The 23,981-nt window shown below is 38.6% G+C and overlaps 1 protein-coding gene across 4 annotated transcripts in view; it reads right to left on the bottom strand.

Moving 5' to 3' along the window:
* Positions 1 to 1,790: 1,790 nt before the first annotated feature.
* IL1R2 (interleukin 1 receptor type 2) overlaps positions 1,791 to 23,981 on the bottom strand; it is a 40,944-nt gene continuing 18,753 nt past the window's right edge. For all 4 annotated transcript variants that reach the window (XM_053664674.1, XM_037148861.2, XM_053664675.1 and 1 more), the window contains 8 exons: positions 23,104 to 23,231; positions 22,032 to 22,296; positions 15,091 to 15,271; positions 11,563 to 11,737; positions 9,452 to 9,514; positions 7,563 to 7,698; positions 4,144 to 4,286; positions 1,791 to 2,278 (listed from right to left, as the gene is read on the bottom strand). In XM_053664674.1, the coding sequence (XP_053520649.1) occupies positions 2,097 to 2,278; positions 4,144 to 4,286; positions 7,563 to 7,698; positions 9,452 to 9,514; positions 11,563 to 11,737; positions 15,091 to 15,271; positions 22,032 to 22,296; positions 23,104 to 23,170 (1,212 nt within the window). In that variant the 5' untranslated portion in view covers positions 23,171 to 23,231 and the 3' untranslated portion in view covers positions 1,791 to 2,096. The remainder of the gene's footprint in view (positions 2,279 to 4,143; positions 4,287 to 7,562; positions 7,699 to 9,451; positions 9,515 to 11,562; positions 11,738 to 15,090; positions 15,272 to 22,031; positions 22,297 to 23,103; positions 23,232 to 23,981) is intronic.

The following is a 23,981-nucleotide window of genomic DNA, read 5'->3' as shown; positions in this document are numbered from 1 at the left end:
GGTACTCTGTTGGTGGGAATGCAGACTCGGGCAACCACTATGGAAAACAGTACTGAACTGGGGCAGATCCTGGCTGGCAGGATCTGTGTATGTTGTGGCTGTTCACAAACAAATACACACGGACAACAGAAGCCCTGTGAAGAAAAAGGGACAGCATGGGCACTCTCTGATAGAGAGAGAGAGAGGGCAAGATGGCCAGAGCACTCAGTCCCTGCCTGAACAGGCTTTTATTGCTTCTCTGGGTACATTACATGGAGGGTAATCCTCACTTACTATGCACAGGTTCACTGTAGGGGATAACCTTTCATAGATAACAAAGGAAAGAATGTTGCTAACTATTTCAAAGAGAAGGATGTTGCAGATCAGAGGGAAAAGTGGTTGAACCAGACATACTCCATACTTGGGAGGTTTAGTACAGACTTGTAAGCCCTTTCTGCCTCAATTCAGGGTGAGGGATTTTTAGCAAAAGCAAGTCTCATAGCAGTCTAAGTACAATGCAAGCCTGACTCCCCATAGGAAAACCTATCTGCAGGTGTGGTCCTGTGTGCCACTCACTCCCCACTGGTTTTCCATGTGGAGGCTGAGCTACAATTCCATGCCATGCAAAGGAGTTCCCTACACTGAACTTCTTCAAAAAAATTAAAAATGAAACTACCTTTTGACCCAGAGATTCCACTGCTGGGAATATACTCTAAGAATCCTGAAACACCAATTCAAAAAAATTTATGCAACCCTATGTTCATAGCAGTATGATATGCAATAGCCAAGGGTTGGAAACAGCCTAAGTGTCCATCAGTAGATGAGTGGATTAAAAAAACTGTGGATAAAGAATATCTACACAGTAGAATAGTATATCTACATAGTAGAATACTGCAAAGCAGAAAGAATGAATTCCTACTTTTTGCAACAGCATGGGTAAAACTGGAGACTATTATGCTAAGCGAAATAAGTCAGTCAGAGAAAGACAAATACAATATGATCTCACTTATAACAGGAATCTAGTGAGCAAAAGAAACTAATGAGAAAAATAGAACCAGAGGCATAGATTCATGGAATAGACTGACAGTGGTAAGATGGGAGAGGAGAGGGGAGGAATGTTTGAAAGAAGGTGAAGGTATTAGTCAAAGAACATATATGAAGGACCCATGGACATGGGCAATGGTGTCAAGATTGTTTATGGAAGTGAGGCTGGATGAGGGGGACTAAGGGGGAAAAATTGGGACAACTGTAACAGCATAAACAATAATAAAAAAAAGAATATTTGGTGGTGATAAGAGCTAATAATGCAAAACAGAGTGAGAGGGTATGAGGATGAGAAAAGGTGCTATTTAGAAGGGTCTCTGGGAAGGTCAAATTGGAACAAATACTTGAATGGGTGAAGGAATGAGTTGTGCTAATTTTCCTGCAATTTTATTTTTTAATAGTTTAATTGGGGATTTTTTGGTATATGATAGAAGAGGCTCTAATTATTGTTTTCCTTAGCATATCCAGTTATTTCAATACTGCCTTCCTTTCTCTTGGTTTTCAGAAGCTTTTTTATGAGATTGAGTCTCTTTCTCAGTTCACTAATATGTTCTAATATGTATTTTTCTGACAGATCACTCTATTTTAATTGCTATTTTTTGGATCATCCTTTTACAAAAATTCACCAGTTCTTGCTGATTCTTCTTCTTTAGCATTTCTAAACCATCTTTCTCGGTGTCAAAATGAATTCCATCTTCCTGAAGGGGCAAATTATGTCTTAACTGTTTTTGTATCTATAACATTTCCAACAGAGCAGAGCCAAAATAGACTTTTAATACATTTTTATTAAATGATGAATAATTGAATTTCAAATTCATTTAGATGTTTTTAACTCTCTTCATATCTGATGTTGTCTCACACTTTTAAGCGGGTCACAAGTGGCAGAGGGTTACTCACCAATCCATATTTTCTCCTGTCATTCAGTTTTCAAATAAACTTCACATGAATAGGTCAGTCATTTACTACAAACCCACTATAAATATAACAGCTTTGTTAAACAAATAAGGGAAAGAACAAGGTCCCTCAAAAAGGCACAGCCACTTTCATAAATAAGAATATCATTTGTATTTGAATTATTTTATTTCCTTTATATCACTTGGATAGGATTGAAAATCTTGATGGCCAGTCTTTAATGCAGTCAGACCATATGCTTTTCCAGTTCTGTGTTTATACCGTCTGTATATCCACATTCCTCCCAAAAGCAAGAAGACCAGTGAAAGGGGAGCCAGCACAATCCCCCAAGAGAATGTGGCCACTGTAAAAAGAACAGAGTCATATCAGGGGTCAAACATTCTCTCACTACCAAATAGGACAATGTAATGCAGGTTTAGAGGGAAGAAAGCCATTGGAGTTCGTTTTTCCTAATAAATGTACATTGATTTTCAGAATGTGTTCCTGACACCAATATAGAAGACACTTGAGAATGCTATTTGTGGCATTAGGGAAACAAGCAAAGTAGAAAACTTCATAAAAAAGAAACAAGGCAGAGTGAAGGGAAGGTGTTGAGGGTCTAATTTTGTTTCATCCACTGAATAGTATGTAGTTAAATGTCATCTAGTTATGTCTCAACCAGCCAACTGTGACATGGTCAGAGCAGTGATGTCATGAGGTTTCAATAAGGTTACAGAAGAAAGGAAAACCAACTTTGAAAAACAAAGTTTTAGGGGTCAAGATTATTGCTTGGATCCAGCTGTTTTATATTCTACTCCTTGGGCTTCCTTGTGTTATGAAAATATAGTAAGTGACTAAGAATAAAAAGTTAACAAGTAAACACAAGAACATGAGTGTCATCAAATACATTGACGATGAGGCCACAATTCCACATGCTGAAGCTACTGTTTATCATAGTCTGTCTAGGCATCCAGGAACCAACACAATCTCAAATTATTTTCTCCACATGATTTTTACATCCTAAAATCCAACAAGGCTTTAAATGAGTGGTGCTTCCATTTTCTGAGCACCTCTCCATCCTCTGCCATCAGTCATGGCCAGTTCAGCAACAAGAATAGGCTCATGTTACAGCAATATTTAAAGGTCCCCAGCATCAAGACCAGACAACCACAGGTTCCTTTGGGTCACTAATCTAAAAGACAACAGTGGATTCTGAATTCTGTGGAATCCTCCATTTCCATGTCTAAACTACCACCAACACTCTCACAGAAATGATCTGAAATATCAGCCTCTGCATATATGTCTGAGGACAATGGCACTCAAACTTTAATATAAAAGAGCCTGCTCAGTTGTGACCTTTGGTCTTACCCCAGGAGAATTCGACTGGGTAGCTCTGGGGTGAGCCCAGGAACCTATTTTTCAACAAGTAGCTGAAGCAAGCAAAGCTGTGGCACATAGACTTTTCTTTTTGGAGAAAAGTTATGTCATGTCATTCTCTGCCTTCCGACTTATCCAAATCCCCAACTTTCCAATTAGAAATGTGTCTGCAACTGCTTCCCCAGCAAACATGAAGACTATGAAGCAATTTGTGTTTATCTGATTGCTGCAAACTGCTCAGAAGGCATGATGAGATTACAGCTGTGGATGACTTTGGCTTGTCCCTTATTATTACCTGGAGCTGCCAACAGATGATATTACTTGTGTCTCCCTTTCCTGCTAAGTGCTTAAACTAAGAAGTTGATTGGTCAGAATGATAATTTGGGTTTTTCTTGTTATAAATTCTTTCACTTTATTTCCTGTTAACTGATGACTTTAATCCTAAACCTACCCAGAGCCCTCAATATCTCCCAGTCCCTAGCTCTTGGAGGATAAAGTTTCTCAACTTCAGGATAAAGAATGTCCCACCCTTGGCAAGGGGTCATAAGAAACAGTTGTTCCTGCTAAGACCCACAAGAGAACACAGGGTTTCTTAGAGTTTATCGCAGAACCACTTTATCTCTTTTCCAAAATTCAGCTTGCTATTTAAATTTTTATTTAAATATAATTTCCCAAAGCCAGTCTCCACCCTACCAAAAAACCATAAAATATCAGAGATTTGTTCTCAGTGCTCTGCTGACAGGAAGCATGAAGGACTTGGTAGGTGACCATCAGGAGATCTGGTAGCCTTGTCTGGCATTCACAGAACATTCAACATATTTTTTTTTCCTTCAAAGTCCCCAAAACACATACCTTCTTTGACTGTGGTATGTAGCATCTGAAAACCCAGTGTATTACGAACAACACACTTAAAATCCGTGGTCAAATCCTCTCTTGTGACTGGATCAAAAATCAATGACACTTCAATGTAGTTCTCATTATTTTCTGAGTAGTCCCTGAGTGAGAAAATATTTACTTAAACATGGTATATAAGTTCAACCTTGTCTTTAAAATGTAGACATCCAAGCATTCTCAGTGAGGAGGATCCATTGTGATTACATTGGATTTAACATTGCTTACTTAATTGTGCTTACATTGTACATTGATTTCAAGATTAAGAAAGTTAGGAGCACTTGCTATTATATTTGTTACTTATTTGGGAGAATTCTAAGCCTCTCTCTGAATGTAGGAGTGACACTGATGTTGGTCACAGTTGTAGGACACTTGTTATAAGGAGAACTTACTGGAGCTAGTTTTCTTTGAACAATGGAAATTTCATTTTTTAAAAGCCATTAATGAACAAAGAATCAGTAGTGAGAATAGAAACGTCTCATTTTGGGAAACTTGACTGTATCACCCACAAACATTTGCATATTGAAAGGCGGGAGTTTCCAGGAATCTAGTTTTCAACAGTGTTCCATCCTCTCACTTCTACTGCCAAGTCTCACTCTGGAAACTCAAGTCCAGAGTTGAGGGCTGCAGACAGTCTGGGGAGGATGACTCTAGTCAGCCTAACTACCAGTTGTAATGCTATAGGAATCTGAAGGTGCTTTACTATCTACTAGTATGAATTAAAATGTTGTTGTTGTGGATCCACAGGACTTTTTTTAATCTATGGGAGAAGATAGGCTCCTTTAGTAAATGAATAGTGTGAGTAAGCTTACATGGGAATGCTAACATGGCAATAAGAACTTGCAAGCAAACAATTGTGCTAACCAAACATAATTTTTATCCACTCAGTTTTATCCAGAAAGATCTTTTTTGATAGGTCTTTCAAAAAAGTAAAAAAATTGGCAAGTCAAAATTCATGCTAATTCAGGGTATCGAAACTATAATTTTAAAATCTGTACTTTATGATTTGGGACATTGAATGGTCTTCCTTCCTCACACATAAATGGTTCCTATTTACAAGGTTTGATTGTGCTACATTCAAAGTGAGAAAATATTTTCCAGAGATGAATACTTATGAGAACAGAATTATTTCTTACTTTTAATATTAACCTTCCTTAGAGACTCTGGCAGCCCAGAGTTCCCTGAGAAACAGGATGATCTCTCAGATACTGTGGCTAAGTTTCAGAATCTTTTTTAAAGGTTTGTGAAAATGACACTCAGATTGAAGAGTGGGGAATTGAAATATATTAATTTCAAAGTATTTTAATGGCAAAAATTAAGAAATAAATATTTTATTAAGCTGGAGGCTTCCACCAAGATGGAGGTGTAGGTGGAAACACTGTGCCTCCTTGCACAACCAAGTTTAAAGAAAACAAAGTTTTAGTAACAAAAATGCAGCCAAAACACCGAAAATTAAACTATATGGAAGTCTAACAACAACGAATCTTTCAGCCAGACCAGTAAGAGGGGCAGGGCCAGCAGCGGAGCAGGGTTGGACAGGAAAGATCCCCTGGACCAACCCAGGTGTGCAGGCAGCCATTGGCGGGTCCCAGGTGTGGGGTAGCAATGGGCAGACCCAGTGAGGGTGCAAGGTAGCAGGCTGACTGTGGTCACACATTCGTGCGCAGATAAACCAGCAAAGGAGTGAGCAGTGAGACAGATCACACAGGCCCCAGCTGCGGGAAGCAGGAAAAAGGACTGCCATTGCCCCTCTTGGACCCCGCCCCCACATACAGCATCACAACCCAGTGATGGGTTGCTCCGCCCTGGTGAACACCTGGGGTTCCACTCCTCATACATAGTAACAGGAATGAACAGACGAAATCTTGGCTCAAAAAGAACTCAAAGCCCCAGAGCCAATAACTCTAAGCAACCGAGAAATAGCCAACCTATCAGATACACAGTTCAAAACACTGGTGATCAGGATACTCACAGAACTGGTTGATTTTAGTCACAAATTAGAGGAGCAAATGAAGGTGAAACTAATTGAAATGAAGGGAAATGCACAGGAAACCAATAGTGATGGAAAGGAAACTGGGACTCAAATCAAGGGAGTGGACCAGAAGGAAGAAAACAATGACCAAACAGAAAAGGATGAAGAAATAAGAATTCAAAAAAAAAAAAAAAAAAAGGAAAGGCTTAGGAACCTTCAGGACATCTTTAAACCTTCCAAAACCCAAATTATAGGGGTACCAGAAGGGGAAGAGGAACAGCAGCAAGTGGAAAACTTATTTGAACAAATAATAAAGGAGAATTTCCACAATCTGGCAAAGGAAATAGACTTCCAGGAAGCTCAGAGAGTCCCAAAGAAGTTGGACCCAGAAGGAACACACCAAGGCACATCATCATTATATTAGCCAAGATTAAAATGAAGGAGAGAATCCTAGAAGCAGCAAGAGATAAGGGGACAGTCACCTACAAAGGAGTTCCCATCAGACTGTCAGTGGATTTCTCAGAAGAGACCTTAGAGGCAAGAAGGGGCTGGAAAGAAGTATTCCAAGTCATGAAATCCAAAGACCTACAACCAAGATTGCTCTATCCAGCAAAGCTTTCATTTAGAATGGAAGGACAGATAAAGTGCTTCTCAGATAAGATCAAATTCAAGGAGTTCATCATCACCAAGCCCTTATTACATGAAATATTAAAGGGAGTTATCTAAGAAAAAGAAGATAAAAAATATGAACAATGAAAGGACAGCAAACTCACAGTTATTAACAACCACACCTAAAATAAAAGCAAACCAAGAGGACAGCTAGATCAGCAGCAGAACCATAGAAATGAAGATCACATGGAGGGTTAGCAACAGGGGAGTGGGAGGAGGAGAAGGGGGGAGAAGGTACAGAGAATAAGTAGCATAGACGGTAGGTAGAAAATAGATAGGGGGAGGGCAAGAATAGTATGGGAAATATAGAATCTAAAGAACTTGAGACACGTGGACATAAACTAAAGGGGGAATGGTGGGGGATGGGTGTGCAGGGTGGAGGGGAATGAAGGGGGGAATAGAACAACTGTAATGGCATAATCAATAAAATATATTTAAAAAGAAAAATAAGCTGGAAAATGCAACCTCAATGCCAAGTAGCTGAGTACAAGTTAACTCATATAGAAAGTTTGCTTCCCAAGAACAAATGGTAATTCGTAGAAAAACTCAGTTTTTAAAACTCTAAAAATCCAAAAGTTTAGAATAAAAATTATTTTGAATATGGTACATGTGTCATATTGAAAAGTTGGATATTACATAATCTATTTTGTAAAAAAAAAAACTGTAAAGCATATGGAGGTCTCAAAACAGCTCTGCCCAGAAGATGCCTCTACGCTGACAAACATCTTTACCCACTTACAGACGCTGCCCCTCAGTGACACGGCCGTCATGATAGGCACTGTCTATGTTGGTGTTGTTGGCCATCCACCACAGCATGGTAGTTGAGTGTGAGCCAGCTCCCAGAAACACCTTACATGGGATTGTCAGTCTTGACCCTGTGCACAGTAAGACATAGCACATAAAATGTCAGAACCTAGCTGGACACAAAAGTTTGCCCAGCTCCTCATCCATCAGCAGACCTGAGCAGCAGACCCTTACCTGTCTCCTCAAACACCTCTCACCATCCAATTCTGTTCTTGGAAGGAAACAGCTCCCTCAAAAAATTCCATTCACATAGATCATCAGTAATTACCAAGTGTCTCCAGTTCCTTCAACTGGCCTTCATTGAAGATAAAGATCCAGAAGCAAATGGCTTCCCCAAGGCCACTCAGCTCCTACAGGGCATTCTGAATTCAAGGGCCACCTTCTTTCACAATTTATACTACCCATCCCACAGATCCAGATTAACATATGGATTCTTTCTCTTTGTCCATTGCTGGCCTCAGCCCTCCTGTTTCCCCTGGGAACTCTCCTTCTGAGGTTATGTTCATTTAGAATTAACCCTTTAAAAGCCACTTTTAAAGTAGTATTTTATAGGCATGGTGCCTTCTACAGTTGCACAATGTAATGTGCACTGAGTACCTGAGACTCAGTCACTATAACTTACATGTTTTAAGTCACCAAAGGAGAAGGGGGAGAAAATGAACAAATCCTTCCAATTTATTTCTTCCTCATGGTTGCTATGCCTCCCTATGCTATGTCTTGTAGGGCACCTCTCCCAACCTCAAGCTCAGAATGCCAGCCTTTCTCCCTGTTTCACCACCCCAATGATCTGAAAATCTCTCTGCCAAAATCAGCCCATTAAATCCTGCCTCATGTGACTCTGTCACACACATCAGTGCCTTACAAGCAAGGTGCAGGAAACCCAGCTCCACTTGGCTGAGAACACTGAGAGTTCTCTATGGCCACCAGTTAAAATGTTAAATATAAGCCCAACACAAAACAGAAGAAATTGAGAAGGGCTGGGGGATATGAGAGATGACAGGACTCTGCAGCTGGGGTTTAATAAATGAGCATAAACTTACAAAACCATTACACAAAAGCAAACACACAAAAAGGTACAGGCTTCACAGACACACAGGCCTGAGTCCAAACCCCAGCCTGACCCAGGTGTAGCTTTTGACCTTTCTTGTACCACTGTGATCCCCTGGACAGCTTTTCCTTCTGGAGAATGGGAGAAATAAAACCTTTCTACAGCATTGATGCTGGGAATAATGACACCACACTAAACACACTATTGTTCAGTAAGGAGGTGTGTGCTTTCTCAGACTGCTTGCACCAAAATGGGGTGAAAAAAGGAAAACTCTGTCAATCACTTTCATCATCCTACCAGCTGACCACCAATTTTTGCACCAGAAAATGGCCTCTGGGGGGCTAGCTGTGGCTGGGTCAGCCTCATTTTACAAATGCAGTCTTAGGGAAATGCTGAACATCAGCCATGTTGCAGTAAAGTGAATTATTTTAAATATACTGCAGGTACTGGCTCTGTCAGGGAATCATGCCATTCATCCTTTTCAACATTAATAACTGCTCAGAATGTTCAGGTTTTTTACATTTAGATATTTGTAAGTAGGGTTTTCACAGATCAAATATACCTGTTTCAAACAATGCTATTTCTAACAACATTTGATGCAGAGAAATGCTCTCTCACATTTGTCATTCCAGTCCCTCATCATGGGGTTCTAGGATCTCTACCCAGGCACACTGCACACAAAGGGATAGGTGTAGTCAGTAGACACAGGGGTCCCAGGGCCTTAGACTTTGACATTGCAGACACCCTTGTAGGTCGTACATCCTTGCAGGTCTTACCCAAAGAAGTCAGTATGGTCTGGTGGGGGGAGATAATCACAGGAATTGTCTCCTCTTCTTTTTCTGAGATAAATATACAGAAAAAAGATTCAATTAGGAGAGACTTCCTTTCAAGCTGAGGTTCGGTTTCATTGTGTAGCTAATTGAGTTATTCCTGACACTATGGCCAACCATTGTGGGATTTGACCTTTCTCTGGCAAAGGAAACAGGCTCTCCACAAAATTGAACATCCTTAGTCAATGCCTTTCCCAGAAAAGAAATTACTAGAAGAATCTCTCTTACAAACACATTCCACTAACAGATGTTCTTCATTATGTGATAAACAATTAACCATTCCCCTCCCTGTCTTCCTGAATGAATTATTAAAACTAATATTCATAATGTCCACAGGATATGTTTTACTCCATGGTCAACTTGACCTAAAATATGCCTCTCCACTCCATCCTCACCTCCCCAAATGTTTTCCATAAAATACTGAAGAGTCACCTCAAAAAAAGAAGCACATGGGTTTGGGGACCACATGTGTACAGTGCTAATGCCATGCTGAGTGATAGATTGGCTCAGGTTGGCCAATGAGATTTATTAATTGAGGAGATAATTCTTTAGGGAGGCAGAGGTGGATCTCCTAGGAATAAGAACCCAGAGCGCCAAGAGGCAGGTTTCCCAGCAGTATGAAGAAACTGAGCATCTGAATTGAAGCAAGAAGGACAGCTTGGGGGTGGAGAAAGGGCTGCCTATCTCACATCCACTTACTCCATCCACACTTTGTCCACTAAGAGCATTTCGAAACCCTAACATGGGTAAAGCATTAGGCAGTATCACAGTAGAGTTCAAAGTGCAGGTGGCTTCCCAACTGTCACCAGTAGTAGCCTTTCCCTTCTCTCACAGTCACATGGCTACAACTCACAGGTTGGGGTAACAGACAGGGGAGACAGAAGCTTTAGGAACTTATACACCAGTGGGTCATAGCATCGCCCAGGGGAGGTGCTTTGTTCCCCCTGCTCCTGTGTCTAGTTCAGTAGATCTGGGATGGGGTCTGAGGTATTGTATATCTAACCATTACCCAGGTAATGAGGCTGCTGTCCTCCCTTCCAGAACTGCTGAGATAGTGTGATCATAATACAGGATAATATGTAGGTTAACTGCCCTCTAGTGTTTTTGTGCAGTATCACATGAACAGTATACAGCCTCTCAAAGTCAAAGGACTTTGACTTTGTTCCCCTGTGGGGGAAGGAGTTGAGATGAATGAATGCTCGCAAGACAGCAAAAGAAATATAATCTACAATTTGATTTCATGGGAAAAATGATTTTCCCTTTAGAAAAACTGAATCTCTGGATTCAGTGAGAAAAAAAAGTTAGTCCTTTCCCCTCATAGACCAAGTATTTAATCTTAATATATTTCCAACACTCTCCGAAATGCCCTTAAAAAACTCTAATTGTCTAATCTTTACTATACAAAAGCAGTTTATTCTCCAGGACAGAGCTAAGGGCTTAAATATTTTTTACCTTTGCCACCAAGGTTGATGTCCAGCATGTAGGAGGTATGGAGTTAATGTTAAACAAATATTAAGTAGTAATCAATACTGTTCATAATATTATTTTCAAGTAGAGCTCATTTAAACCAATAAGGGCACTCACTATTTGAAATCCTGCTTTCAAGAGCAATTAGACATGCCTTGGGGAACAAAGCAGGGGACAATTTCTACCAGATATGCCATTGCATAGTCTTCTAACTGAAAAATACAATTAAAAACCCAGTATCTTAGAATTATACGTAAAGTTATGGCAACCATGTTCTGATGGCTGGCCCTGGAGGCGCAAGCCTTCCAAAAGGATCTTCCAGGTGAAGCACTGTTTGGCCCCCTCTAGTGGTGTGGTTTAGCCTTAGACTTGGAATCCAGGGATTTACCTTTCCTCAAAATAACACTCTGCTTTCTACATTTCAAGGTATCACACACAGGTCTTATTAGTCTGATGTTTTAAGATGGTTGACGTGTTTGTTTTCCTTTCATACCAAAGACATTCAAGGAATTCTATGTTAGCCCTAATTTGTTCTTTGCATGCTTGTTATTTAACCAGGGTAGAGAGGTACCTTGATGGCAAGCACTTACTGTTGATACGTAGTTTGATATTCCTAGTTATGTTGTATGGCATGCCTTGATGAGCAAATGTCATGACACAGCTGTAATAGCCTGCATCCTCCACAGACACGTTATGTATGAGTAAGCGAGTAGTTCCCCTCACACAAAGAAACTTCTTGTTGTCTGGATCCAAAAGGACAGAATCCTTAGGAAAAATGTTTTTCAAAGTTACACTGTGTACTAATTTTTATCTCAAAAGCTATGATAGTATCAATATTATCAATCAATGTTGAATTTGCAACCCAAGAATTTCCAGTTATTTCTTTGTAAATGTTATACTTTGGACATACTTTTAACTCTGTTTTTAGGAGAGAGAACTTGTTAACATATAAAACAAGGTTGCTGAATTTGTTTAAATCACAATGCTTAAAGCACATTTGCTTAAACACAATGAGGGAACAAAAGAAAATCTTCTTTGACAATGTAGACCTTTTAAAATACAAATATAATAATGACCTAATAGCTGCCTATAGACTTCAGGAGTCCCCCCAGGGAAGAGTACTATTATATAGCCATGGTGACTTGGAAAACAATGTTCAAAAGTGATAATGTTGCTGTAATCGCTTTAAAAATCATTTAAATTTTAGGAGTTGATAGAGATGTAGACAAAATTCTAAAAAAAACTAAATGTGAGAAACGAGTTCACATTTTTCATATAGACAAAAGATATTGTGGGTTCTGCAGAATTACAACACTTAGGAGCAAGGTCTCCAATAACACAGAAAAAGCTGAATGGGATTTTAAAGACATCATAACAAGCACAAATTGTTCTCAGGAACAGTTCTTTCAAAGCCGTGATGCTTAAAAGCTTGCAATGGCCAAATGTAACCTGAGTCATTTCAGACTCTTACTCTGAATAGAAACATACACATAACTGAAAGAGTTTGTTCGCCATGTGGCTCATAAAATATTACTTCTCAATATATTTAATTAAAATGACAAATTTAAATGTTCCTATCACAAGTGGTCAGATATGAAAAAAGCCAAAGAGGGCTCAGCAGCGTACATAGTTCTGCCAAGCCCCTCATGAGGCCACCAGGGCTGCCCTGCTTGGCAGTGCTGTGTGGAGCCTCCTGGTGTAGAATTTTGGCTTCATCATCTAGCTACTGTGTGACCTTGGGCAAGTTCCTTACTTTTGTGTATCTCTGTTTCCTAATCTGTAAAATACAGATATTAACAGTGTCTGCTTCACTGGGTTACATATCAGGAAATTTAGGACAGAATTGTGTACAGTACAAGCTCAGTAATGATTAGCTTTCTTAGAAAGGGAACAAATATTACTAAGTACATCACTGTGATATCCTGTCCACCCATATGTATCAAGCTTCATTTTATATGACAAGCCCTGCACTAAGTGCTTCATGCACAATACTTCAACTTAGTGTTTCAAATACTCTCGGGCAGTAGGAATGACTAATTGCCACTTTGCAGAGGAAGCAGGTTCAAAAGATGAAATAACTTGGCCAATGCCACACAATTGCTGAAAGAAAAAAAGGGGGTTTTAAACCCACACTGGTCAACTACAGAACCTGTGATCTTTTCTCCACAGGTGCAACCTCTTACTTGTCCTATTTATACTCTTCCTAAACCAAAAAAGAATCCTTTGCTTAATTGGACTGGCTACTTTATAGAACCTGGCCACTTTCTTCTACTTCAAAAAACTCATTTAAAAGTTTTCAATATTCTTTGATATCCTATGAAGTAACAAGACCAGTCAACTAGTTATATCTATTCTTTTTTCTGAAAAGGCACATTTTGAAAATTATGAAAAATTACAGATAATGTTGATTGAGACTATGCTAGAAAATTAGGTGTATATAGATTGAATGCAGATTAAGGAATAATACATGTATTTCTTAAGTAAAAGAAAGTTCCTCACTTCTTCTTCCTTTACACTACAGAAATACCTTCAATGTTTTTGCTGATTAGTAAAGTAGTACAACTAGAAAAATTAGGTAACACTGACTTATAAAAAATAGAAAGTGAATCTTTTATCTTCAAAAAATCGTTTATTATTTCAGTGTATATTCCACCAGCTTTTAAAATATGTTAAACCATGTTTCATATAACTAGGAAATACAACATATAACATATAACATTTAAATCCTTTTAACTATAACAATATTGTATTTTTCTTCTATGTTAATACATATAAAATAATCTAATCTTTGTAAATACTATAGCTATGTAATATTCCATTGTTCTTATGAGAGGAGATAAGTTTAATTCCTAACACTGAACATTTTTTAAAAAATTCTCACTGAGGACATGCTTATTGATTTTACAGAGAGGAAAGGAGAGAGAGAGACATTGATACTTGCCTCCTGTTGTGTGCTCCAACTAGGGATCAAACCCACAACCTTTTGCTGTAGGGGATAGTACTCTAACCAACTGAGCCACCACCAAGACCAAACATTTTCTTGTTTCTAGTATCTTATTATAAACGATGATTCAGTAACTATGTTAGCATATAGTGTTACATATACTTGTCTCATTATTTCCATATGTTTTTTAATTGACCTAATTCTTTTTTAAGATTTTATTTATTTATCTTTAGAGGGGAAGGGAAGGAGAGAGGGAAAGAATATAAATGTATGGTTGCCTCTCGTGGGTCCCCTCCTGGGAACTGGCCTGCAACCCAGGCATGTGCCCTGACTGGGAACTGAACCGTGATCCTCTGGTTTGCAGGCCCACGCTCAATCCACTGAGCTACACCAGCCGGGGCAAAATGGACCTAATTCTTCATTAAAGAATAGTGGACCTAATTTCTATCAATGACTGAACAAATAACTCTACTTTCCAATATCAGTCTATTCTATATCAAGTAATATTTTCTGTGAAAGGCCAGACAGTAAATATTTTAGGCCTATAATCCACTTTAGGCCATTGCAATGGGAAAGCATGAAAACAAATGAGTGTGGCTGTGTCCTCTTAAAACTTTATAAACACTGAAATCTGAGCTTTATATCATTTCATATGCCATATAGCAGTATTCTTCTTCTAATTATTTTTAACCATTTAAAAAAGTAAAAACTAGCCTTTGCTTGCAGAAACAGGTGGTGGCTCAATTTGGCCCTGGGCTGTGGTTTGCCCGTACTTGGTCTACCTACGTGATCTGGTGATAGTATTTATTCAACCAGGCAATAGAAGAAATTGTGTTTCTATTTACTCCTTTAACCCAAAGGTGATATGTGTATAAAGTTGTTAAATAAGCCAGCAATTGTTTTCTAAATTTTAACAGACAAATAGAGTAAAAGTTGTGTACTTCAGCTGTTATTTACTCTGGATTAATTTCATATTCTCAAATCACTATTCTAAGGATCCTTACCCAACCCACATATGGATTAAAACACCATTTTTATCATGACTCTTTTTTAATTAACTAGTTAAAAAAAACCAGAAGTATAAAAGCAGATGTTACTTTCAGAATGGGCATTTTATATCATTCCTATGGGCAGTAAAACACATTTTATTAACTGTCAATTTAAAAAAATATACCTTGTACCATTGAATCTTCATGTCAGTTCTGTTGCAGGTGAATTCACTCAGTTCAGGACAAACTAATGATCCAGAGGTTGAGAAAGTTAGAATTTGCGGATATGAGATGATAGGCAGCAAAGCTTCTGTCTTCCCCAAAACCCTGAGCTCAATGGACATTTCATCACAGTAAGAACTGTTTCTAATTTGAAAAAGAAAAGAAAAGCAATAAATGGCAAGGCAAATAAAAGTAAAACTAAATAAAATTAAACACAATTTCTTAATCCAATTAAATTCTGCATTCTGCATTTTATTAATTGGTACTGCAACAGTTCTGTCCATGATCCTTTTGAATGCTTAGGAGACAAAAGAAAGCACCACACCATAAATGTTATGTATTCTGTGTTTTTCCCAAAGGACCCTTCGCAAGCCTGATTTCAACACCATCCAGGGCCACTGAGAAATCCCCAAGGCCTAAACCCTTCCAGTTTCTGGGGCTCTTTGAGCAAATGCACCAACTTCTTGGTCCAGGGAACCATATACAAATAAAGAAATTGTTTTGTAAGAGCTACTTTCTCCATAAATAAAATTCCCTTCACTTCTCTAAGGAATCATTTAGTATAAAATGTATAAAAAAATTTTGCAATGCTGCATGGAGAAAATTAACTTGACAAGTTTGTTTAGATTTTAATTTTGGGGGGTTGGGCTACCTATAATTTCAAAATCATAATTCTATCAAGACACTGGAAGTGGGGAAACAGTATAGGTAATGGAGGAAAGGACAAAGGAGATTAATTAATACTAATTTTTAAGTAGAAAACCATAAAATATAATTATCTTACTAAGTTTCAGCTACCTATGAAGCATAGGACATCAACAGAGACAATGAGAAAGTGTGTTGAAGGTTGGGCATACTAGCACTACAAAAAGGAAAATAATTGATATCCAAAGAAGAAACAAAGTTTGGAACTTCTGGTCAAGGTGGAGGCATAAGTAGATATACTTGGCCTCCTTGTACAATTAAAAGAAGGATAACAAATAAAAAAAAACAACCACATCTGCCATAAAATTGAACTGTAAGGACATCCAACAATCAAGGAGTTATAGAAACATTCATCCAGACTAGTAGGAGGGGTGGAGACAGGGAGTGGGGCAGAGAGGACTGGAAGCCAGGCAGCTGCTAGCAGACCAGGTGATCAAGGCAGCAGCAGTTGGTGAACCAGATGGCCCCACATTCAGATGTGGATAAAAACCAGGAGCAACAACTAGGGAGTGAGCAATCCCAGCCCAGGACAGACTGTGAAACCCAGGGTTCCAGTGCTGGGGAAAATATAGCCTCATAACCACTGGCTGTAAAAACCTGTGAGGGTTGTGATCATGGAAGAAACTGCCAGGCTCTCAAGAGAGCCTGTTGAAGGTGGCCAAAGGGTTCTAGAATGTATGCAAGCCCTTTCACCCAGGAATTAGCACCAGGACAACCCTTCCAAGGTGCCATTCACTTGAGGGAAGCAGGGGAAGTGACTAAAAATGGAGCAAGAACCAAGCAAGCAGCATTGTTGCCTCTCTGACCCCTCCACCACATACAGCACCACAAACAATGAAGTGGGTTGCCCTGCCCTGGCAAATACCCAAGGCTTTGCTCCTTATAATGTAACATGTAGGCCAGGACAAAAAATACGGTCCAAGTGAAAGAAAAAATCAAAACTTAAATAAAAGAACTAAGCAATGAGGAGATAGCAACCTATCAAATGCAGACTTCAAAACACTGGTAATCAGGATGCTCACAGAAATGATTGAGTACGGTCACAAAATAAAGGAATAAGTGAAAGCTATACAAACTGAAATAAAGAAAAATCCACAGGGAGCCAACAGTGAAGGGGAGGAAACCATGCCTCAAATCAACCATTTGAAACAAATGGAAGAAATATTCAACCAGAAAAGAATAAACAAGAATTCCAAAAATGAGATGCTTAGGAAACACTGGGACAACTCTAAACCTACCAACATCTGAATCATAGGGGTGCCAGAAGGAGAAGAGGAAGAGCAACAAATTGAAAACTTATTTGAAAATATAATTAAAGAAAACTTCCCCAATCTGGAGAAGGAAATAGATGTACAAGTCCAGGAAGATCAGAGAGTCCCAAACAAATTGAACCCCCCAAAAAAAGCACATCAAGACACATCATAATTAAAATGCCAAAGGTTAAAGAGAAAATCTTAAAAGCAGCAAAAGAAAAGGAGAGAGTTACCTACAAAGGAATTACAATGATACTATCAGCTGATTTCTCAAAAGAAACCTTATAGGCAAGAAGGGGCTGGCAATAAGTATTTCAAGTCATGAAAGGCAAGGACCTACATCCAAGATTACTCTATCCAGCAAAGCTATCATTTAGAATGGGAGGGCAGATAAAGTGCTTCCCAGATATGGTCAACTTAAAGGAGTTCATCATCATCATCCCCTTATTATATAAAATGTTAAAGGGACTTGTCTAAGAAGAAGAAGAAAATCAAAACTATGAACAGTAAAATGAGAACAAACTCACAACTATCAACAACTTAACCTAACAAAACATGAAAACAAAAAGAAAAAAGTAATTGAACAACTAGAACAGGAACAGAATCATAGAAATGGAGATCACATGGAGGGTTATCAGTGGGGAGGAGGAAGGTGGAGGGGGGAAAGGTAGAGGGAATATGAAGCAAAATTGGTAGGTATGAAATAGACAGGGGGAGATTAAGAATAATATAGGAAATGGAGAAGCCAAAGAATTTATATGTACAACCCACAGGCATGAACTAAGGGGGGATTGCTGGAGGGAATAGTGGTACCCTATTGTCCATGGGGCAGAAGGAGACAAAGGTAAGAAAAAAATGGGACAACTGTAATAGCATCATCAATAAAATATACTAAGAACATTTGAAAAATATCATTTGAAAGAAATATGTGATAAAAGCTTACTATCTGAAAGTATAAAGAATTCAAGTATATAAGCCAATATTATATTATGCTCATATCTGTTTTAGAAATAGAAAAAAGAGATGAACAGACATTTTATGCACAAAGAAATACAAAAAGTTAACTGTCACCTTGAAAAATGCAAGTTGGGAAAATATGAATGAAGACAAATCTAAAGAACAGTGTATATCTGTGAGTAGTCCACTTAGAAGCTCTTCCAGATGAGGAGGCAGGTGAGGAGCCAGTTCTGTGCTGGTGTTCTGCATACTTTATTTCATTTATTCTCCAAAAATATGAGTTAGGAATTATTGTTACATAATTTTTAGATGAGGAATATTAGGTATACATAAATTAAGTAATTTCCTCAGGCTTTATAGCTACAAAGATGTCAGACCAAGGTTGGAAACCCAGGATGGCCCTGAGAAAACCTTAAATTAGGACAGTATCTACAGAAACCAAGCTTACTAGACAGAAACCAAGAGACTAAACTCATTGAGAGTTATTCACATTATTGATCTGATAATTCCCCTTGAGGAAAATACTCCATGAAAATAACCCAATAGAGAGAGGTTGAGGAGTAATTTGATCCCTGGTCATATTCCCCATATATGTTTGTATACCCACAGCAAAAGGGTGGTAATCATTTGTATTGTTCACTACATATTTCCAGTTCTCCCAGTCCTGAAACACAATGGGAGTACATGTCCTGGCCCCTCTGTGGGAGGGTAGAGTTATAGGACTTTAATCACTGAGTCATATGTGTATCAGTTCTACATCAAAGTTTTAGTAGCCAGGAGAGATTCAGAACAAATTTTCTCTGGGTACAGTGACCAACATTTGATATTACAACCTCTCTTTCAGTCTGGGTCCCTGAGTGTTGGCCAAACACTCCAGAGCTTGTTTTATGTGTGATAAATAAGCCTTTGTTGTTTAAAGCCACTGAGATTTGAAGCCTGTTTTACTCAGCTGCAGCATCTTCCCCACCCTGATTAAAAGAAGGACCACATGGGTTCTAGATCACAAGATTGCAAAAATCACAAGGACAGGGCAATTCATGCCCTCTGCCTAGAAGAGAGTTTTAGGTATCAGCAAAGTAAACTCTCTGCATGCTCAGGAAGTTTGACCCAGATTCAAATTTCTACTGGCCCTCAATTCCAGATCTCTATTTTTCTAGAACATAAAATAAAATAAGGAAATTAGATACAATTTTTAGTGAAGTATAGAAATAGTCTTTAAGACAAACATGACTTAGCCCATGTCTTTGTGATTTTTGCATATTGTCATCTCAGTAATCAACAAATATTGCCTTTGAGGAAAGAAAGAATATTTGTATTTATCTATTGACCACATACTTTGATGGTCCCATTACTAGATGCTTCGCATGCAGTAATTTCACAGAACCCTCCCCAAAAAAACTCTACAGGAAAAGGGTGGTAGTCAGAAGATAAAACTAAGGTCCATAATTGTCAATTATCATACAAAAGTCCTACCAGATACGAAATGAGGTGGTTCAGATTCACATCCATGTCAAACCTGACTCCACATTTTATTCCTTTTCTAATACACTTTTAAGTTTTCCTAGTAGTGTTCCTTCAGGGAAAAAAAGTAGAATATTTTTGGACTAGAAAAGAAAGAAAAACTATACATTGTAGCTACTGTAAAATCACACATCCAAATTTCCCCAATATAGAGATAAGACATTGCTTGCCTGCTTTCATTGATAGAATGTGACACACACACACACACACACCATCTAAGAATCTGGGACTGGTGATATCTGAAATTCTCATATTCATCAGCAATAACTTTGTGCTAAGAATGTCACTTTCTTTGGTTCTCTTCCTAAATGTCAGTGTAGTGTGAGTAGGTATGGCTTCTTAAATCAAATAGGTTTATGAAATCTGGAGAGACTCTAAAGTTGCCTGGTAGGAGGAGTGGTTATAACCTTCAGGAAGGGATACAGGCTACAGCTGGAGAGAGAAGGCTAGGAGCCCTAATTTCTTAATCAGGCCAACAGTTGGCTCTAATCCTTTCAGAAGAAATAAGCCGGTAAATTTTCAAGATTTCCAACGCTAAACCTACAATTTTCTCTTTCACAAGGAGCAAGCTAGACCAAAGCCATCCAATGGGAAATGGACCGTCTTTCAACAAAAGGTGTTAGGAAAGTTAGATATCCACATGCAAAAGAATGAAGTTGGACCCTTACCTTATACCACATATAAAATTTAATTCAAAATGGGTCAAAGACTTAAACAGAAGAGCTAAAACTATAAAAATTCCTAGGGGAAAACACGTGGGGAAAATATGACATCAGACATGGCAGTTATTTCTTGGATATGCCATCAAAAGCACAGGCATCCAAGTAAAAAATAGATAAACTGAACTTCGTCAAAATTAAAAACTTCTGTGCATTAAATAATATTATCAGCAGAGTAAAAAAACAATCCATGGAATGGTAGAAAATAGTTGCAAATCATACATCTGGTAAGAGATTAATATCCAGAATATATAAAGAATTCTTATAACTCAAAAACAAATAAACAATTCAATTAAAAAATGAGCAAAAGGCTTAAACAGATATTTCTCCAAAGAAGATATGCAATTGACAAGAAAGCACATGGAAAGACATAATGTTCAACATAACTAATCATTAGGAAAATGTAAGTCAAAATCACAGTGATATAACTCTTCATATCCATTAGGACAGCTATTATATCAACCACACCCTATCCCCAGGGGGGAAAAAACAGAAAATAATAAGTGTTGGTGAATATGTGGAGACACTGAAAACTTGTACACTGCTAGGGGGATGTAAAACAGTGCAAACACCGTGGAAAACAATATGGTGGTTCCTCAAAAAATTAACACAGAATTACCATGTGACCCACCCATACAGACACCTGTACAACCATATTCATTACAGCATTATTCACAACAACCAAAAAGCAGAAGAAATATAAGTGTCTACGGACAGACAAATAGATAATCCAAATGAGGTCTATACATACAATGGAATATCACTGTCTTAAAAAGAAATTAAATTCTGATACATTGTACAATATGAATAAACCTTGAAAACATTATGCTAAGTGAAATAAAGACAATTATCAAAAGACAACTATTATACGGTTCCACTCATATGATGTGCTTACAGTAGTCAAATTCATAGAGACAGAAAGTAGAATTGTGGGTGACAAGAGCTGAGGGAGGAGAAAATGAGAAGTTGTTATTGTTTAACCAGAACAGATTTTCAGTTTCGGAAGATGAAAAACGTTCAGGAGCCACACTGTGGTGGTGGTAACTAAACTATATGAATGTACCTAACACAACTGAATTGTACCATTTAAGCGATTAAAATAGTAAATTTTATGTTATGCATACATTACCACAATTTTTTAAAAAGCAATAGACAAAGGAGAGGGACTAGACTTGTGGGTCAGAAGCTGTGGGTCCCAATCTCAGCTCCACATCTACAACCTGGGAGAACTTCATAAGTGAGCTTGGTTCTATTATATATGGAGTAAGCAGTTGACTTAATTTATTCCTAACGTCTCATCCAAGTCTCAAATTCTATTCAATGTTCTATATCTATTCCTTGTGTTCGTGTGGGTTCAGCAGTGAACAAAATAGGCCTGGTCCCTGTCCTCCTGGAGTTTGCATTCCAATGGGGTGGACAAACATTAACTACATGCATACATATGTGTGTGTCAGATAAAGAAATATAATGATAGGCTAAAAAGAGAGTGTGACAGGAGTCCTGTTTTAGATAGAGTGGCTAAAGATATGGCAATTGACCAAAGACTTAAATGATGGGAGAGAGGTGCCATGAGGACATCTGGGGAAAGGCTTTTGCATAGGAGAAACTGTAAGAACAGTGAAGAGGACATAAGATGGATTCTCACCTGTACATTGGATTTTAAAATGCAGGTCATCACTGAAGAGCTATACAAGAGTACAGCTCTTGTTCAAGAGCTCCCACACCCACCCTTGTACCAGAGGGGCTTACCTGATGGTACAGATATAGGTTCCAGAGTCCTTCTGCATGGCTGGCAAAATCCAGAGAGCACCATCCTGGACCCAAACTCTCGTCTCTTCTTTCCCTGGGATCAGCCTCGCAGAATCATTTTTACGCCAGGTCAGGTTGATGTGGGGACTGGCAGAGGCCCCCAGCCAATACCGCACCTGGGGGCACCTCAGGACCACAGGTTCGCCATCCACCTTGAAGTCAGTTTTAAAATGCTTGCCACGGAACTGGCAGTTTTCTGAAGCCACTGAAGGACAGAGAGACTACAGTCAGGCTTTATGTCCTAAACCTCCCTTTCATGGGCAAATCCAAAGAAACAGCATTCCCCTAACAAAGTGGTCCATATCCTTGGTACCCCCATTAACTCCTTTTGTTAGAAAGGTTTCAAAACTTCTAAATAGGCACTTTAGGGCTGCCATCAATTCCAATGTACATTTTGTAGGAAAAGTTAAATCAGATTCACATGATGATGAAAAATAATAATTAAAATGTTTGGCCATATTTTTTACTTTCTGACTCATTAAAGTAGACCTTATCTTACTTCAAATTTTTTTAAAACAGAGCTTAGTCCTGACAGGATGTGTGATTAAAACTCAAAGTCATCTTTTAGGAAGGGCAAAGCACAACTCATTTGGTTCACTCCTTTGGCAGGAATGGCAGATGCCCAGGGGAGCATGGAAGATGGGCCAGGGGAAACAGTTGTCATTTACCAAGGCAAGACAACACCTTACTTTTTTTAATTCTTTGATTCTGTATTTGCATTTCATTTCTTTATTTTTGTATTACATTTATTGAGGTAACAACATTATATAAACTTCAGGTGTACAACATTATAATTTGATATTTGTATACTTGATTGCATGCTCACCACCCAAAGTCTAGTGTTCCACTACCATACATTTGACCCACCTTAACCCATCTTGCCCTTCCCTATATCCCTTCCCCTCTCATAATCACACCTTGGTTTTTTTTAACAACAAAACCTCCCTCATTAAACACATGCTTTCCCCAGAGAAACAGCAGGCAAGCACTTTCCAGCTGAGTCACTTCTTACCGCTGTGTTTCGCAGGCAGAATGGTGAAGGCAGAAACACCCATTATCAACAGGTACAAGAAGAACATTGTTTCCAATAGCTTCCAAAGAACACAGAAAGTGGAGACCTTAGGTCCAGCACTCAGTAGCCTAGAGAAGAACACAGAGGGGTCACCAGGAGGTACAAACATCCAAAGAGAGAACCCCTTGAAGATGTTGCCAGGGGTGGATTCTGGAAGCTTCACTTAATAAAAGTAACCTTTTTGCCTAGATTTTTCAATAAGAAAACTCACAATTTGGGGATTTGTTCCTCTACAGCTATAGTCACTGAACACACCTAACATGAAATACACAGAGTACTTACAAACAGCCTTGGCCTGGAAGTTCCATACACTGAGCATCTGTCTCTCTTGAAATGTGCCTTAGTACTCCCTGCCCCTCAGCCCAAGACCCTCTCCTCAGCTAAGGCCACTATTTGGGTCCTCTTCTCTTTCCTGTCTCTCTGCTCAAACATCACTTTTGATGAGGTCTTCCTAATCTTCCTGTATAAAATGGAACCACCCTTCTACCCCAACACTCCACATTTTCCTTTCCTGCCCCATTGCTTTCTATGGTATTTGGGATCAACCATGACTCCTCTCTCTAGAAGGTAAGCTCTATGTGCAGAGGAATCCTACTTCATTTTATTCATCCTCCTACTTTTTGAATGACTGAATGAGTAAATGAATCACTATAAGTCAAAGGCCCTCATTTTACTTGTCAGAGAAGTTTTTCTATAGTCTTTATAAATAAATCCTTATGGATGAAGTCTTATTTTACATACAGTTCTGACAAACACTTGGGGAGTCTATATACTGCTAACTCTCTGCTGTAGGGCATCACAGGGAAAAAGCAACATGA

The sequence above is a fragment of the Artibeus jamaicensis genome, unplaced genomic scaffold (assembly GCF_021234435.1).
Source record: "Artibeus jamaicensis isolate MK-2021 breed Jamaican fruit bat unplaced genomic scaffold, CSHL_Jam_final contig_384, whole genome shotgun sequence".
NCBI lineage: Eukaryota > Metazoa > Chordata > Mammalia > Chiroptera > Phyllostomidae > Artibeus > Artibeus jamaicensis.
This window is presented reverse-complemented; position numbering and strand designations above follow the sequence as displayed.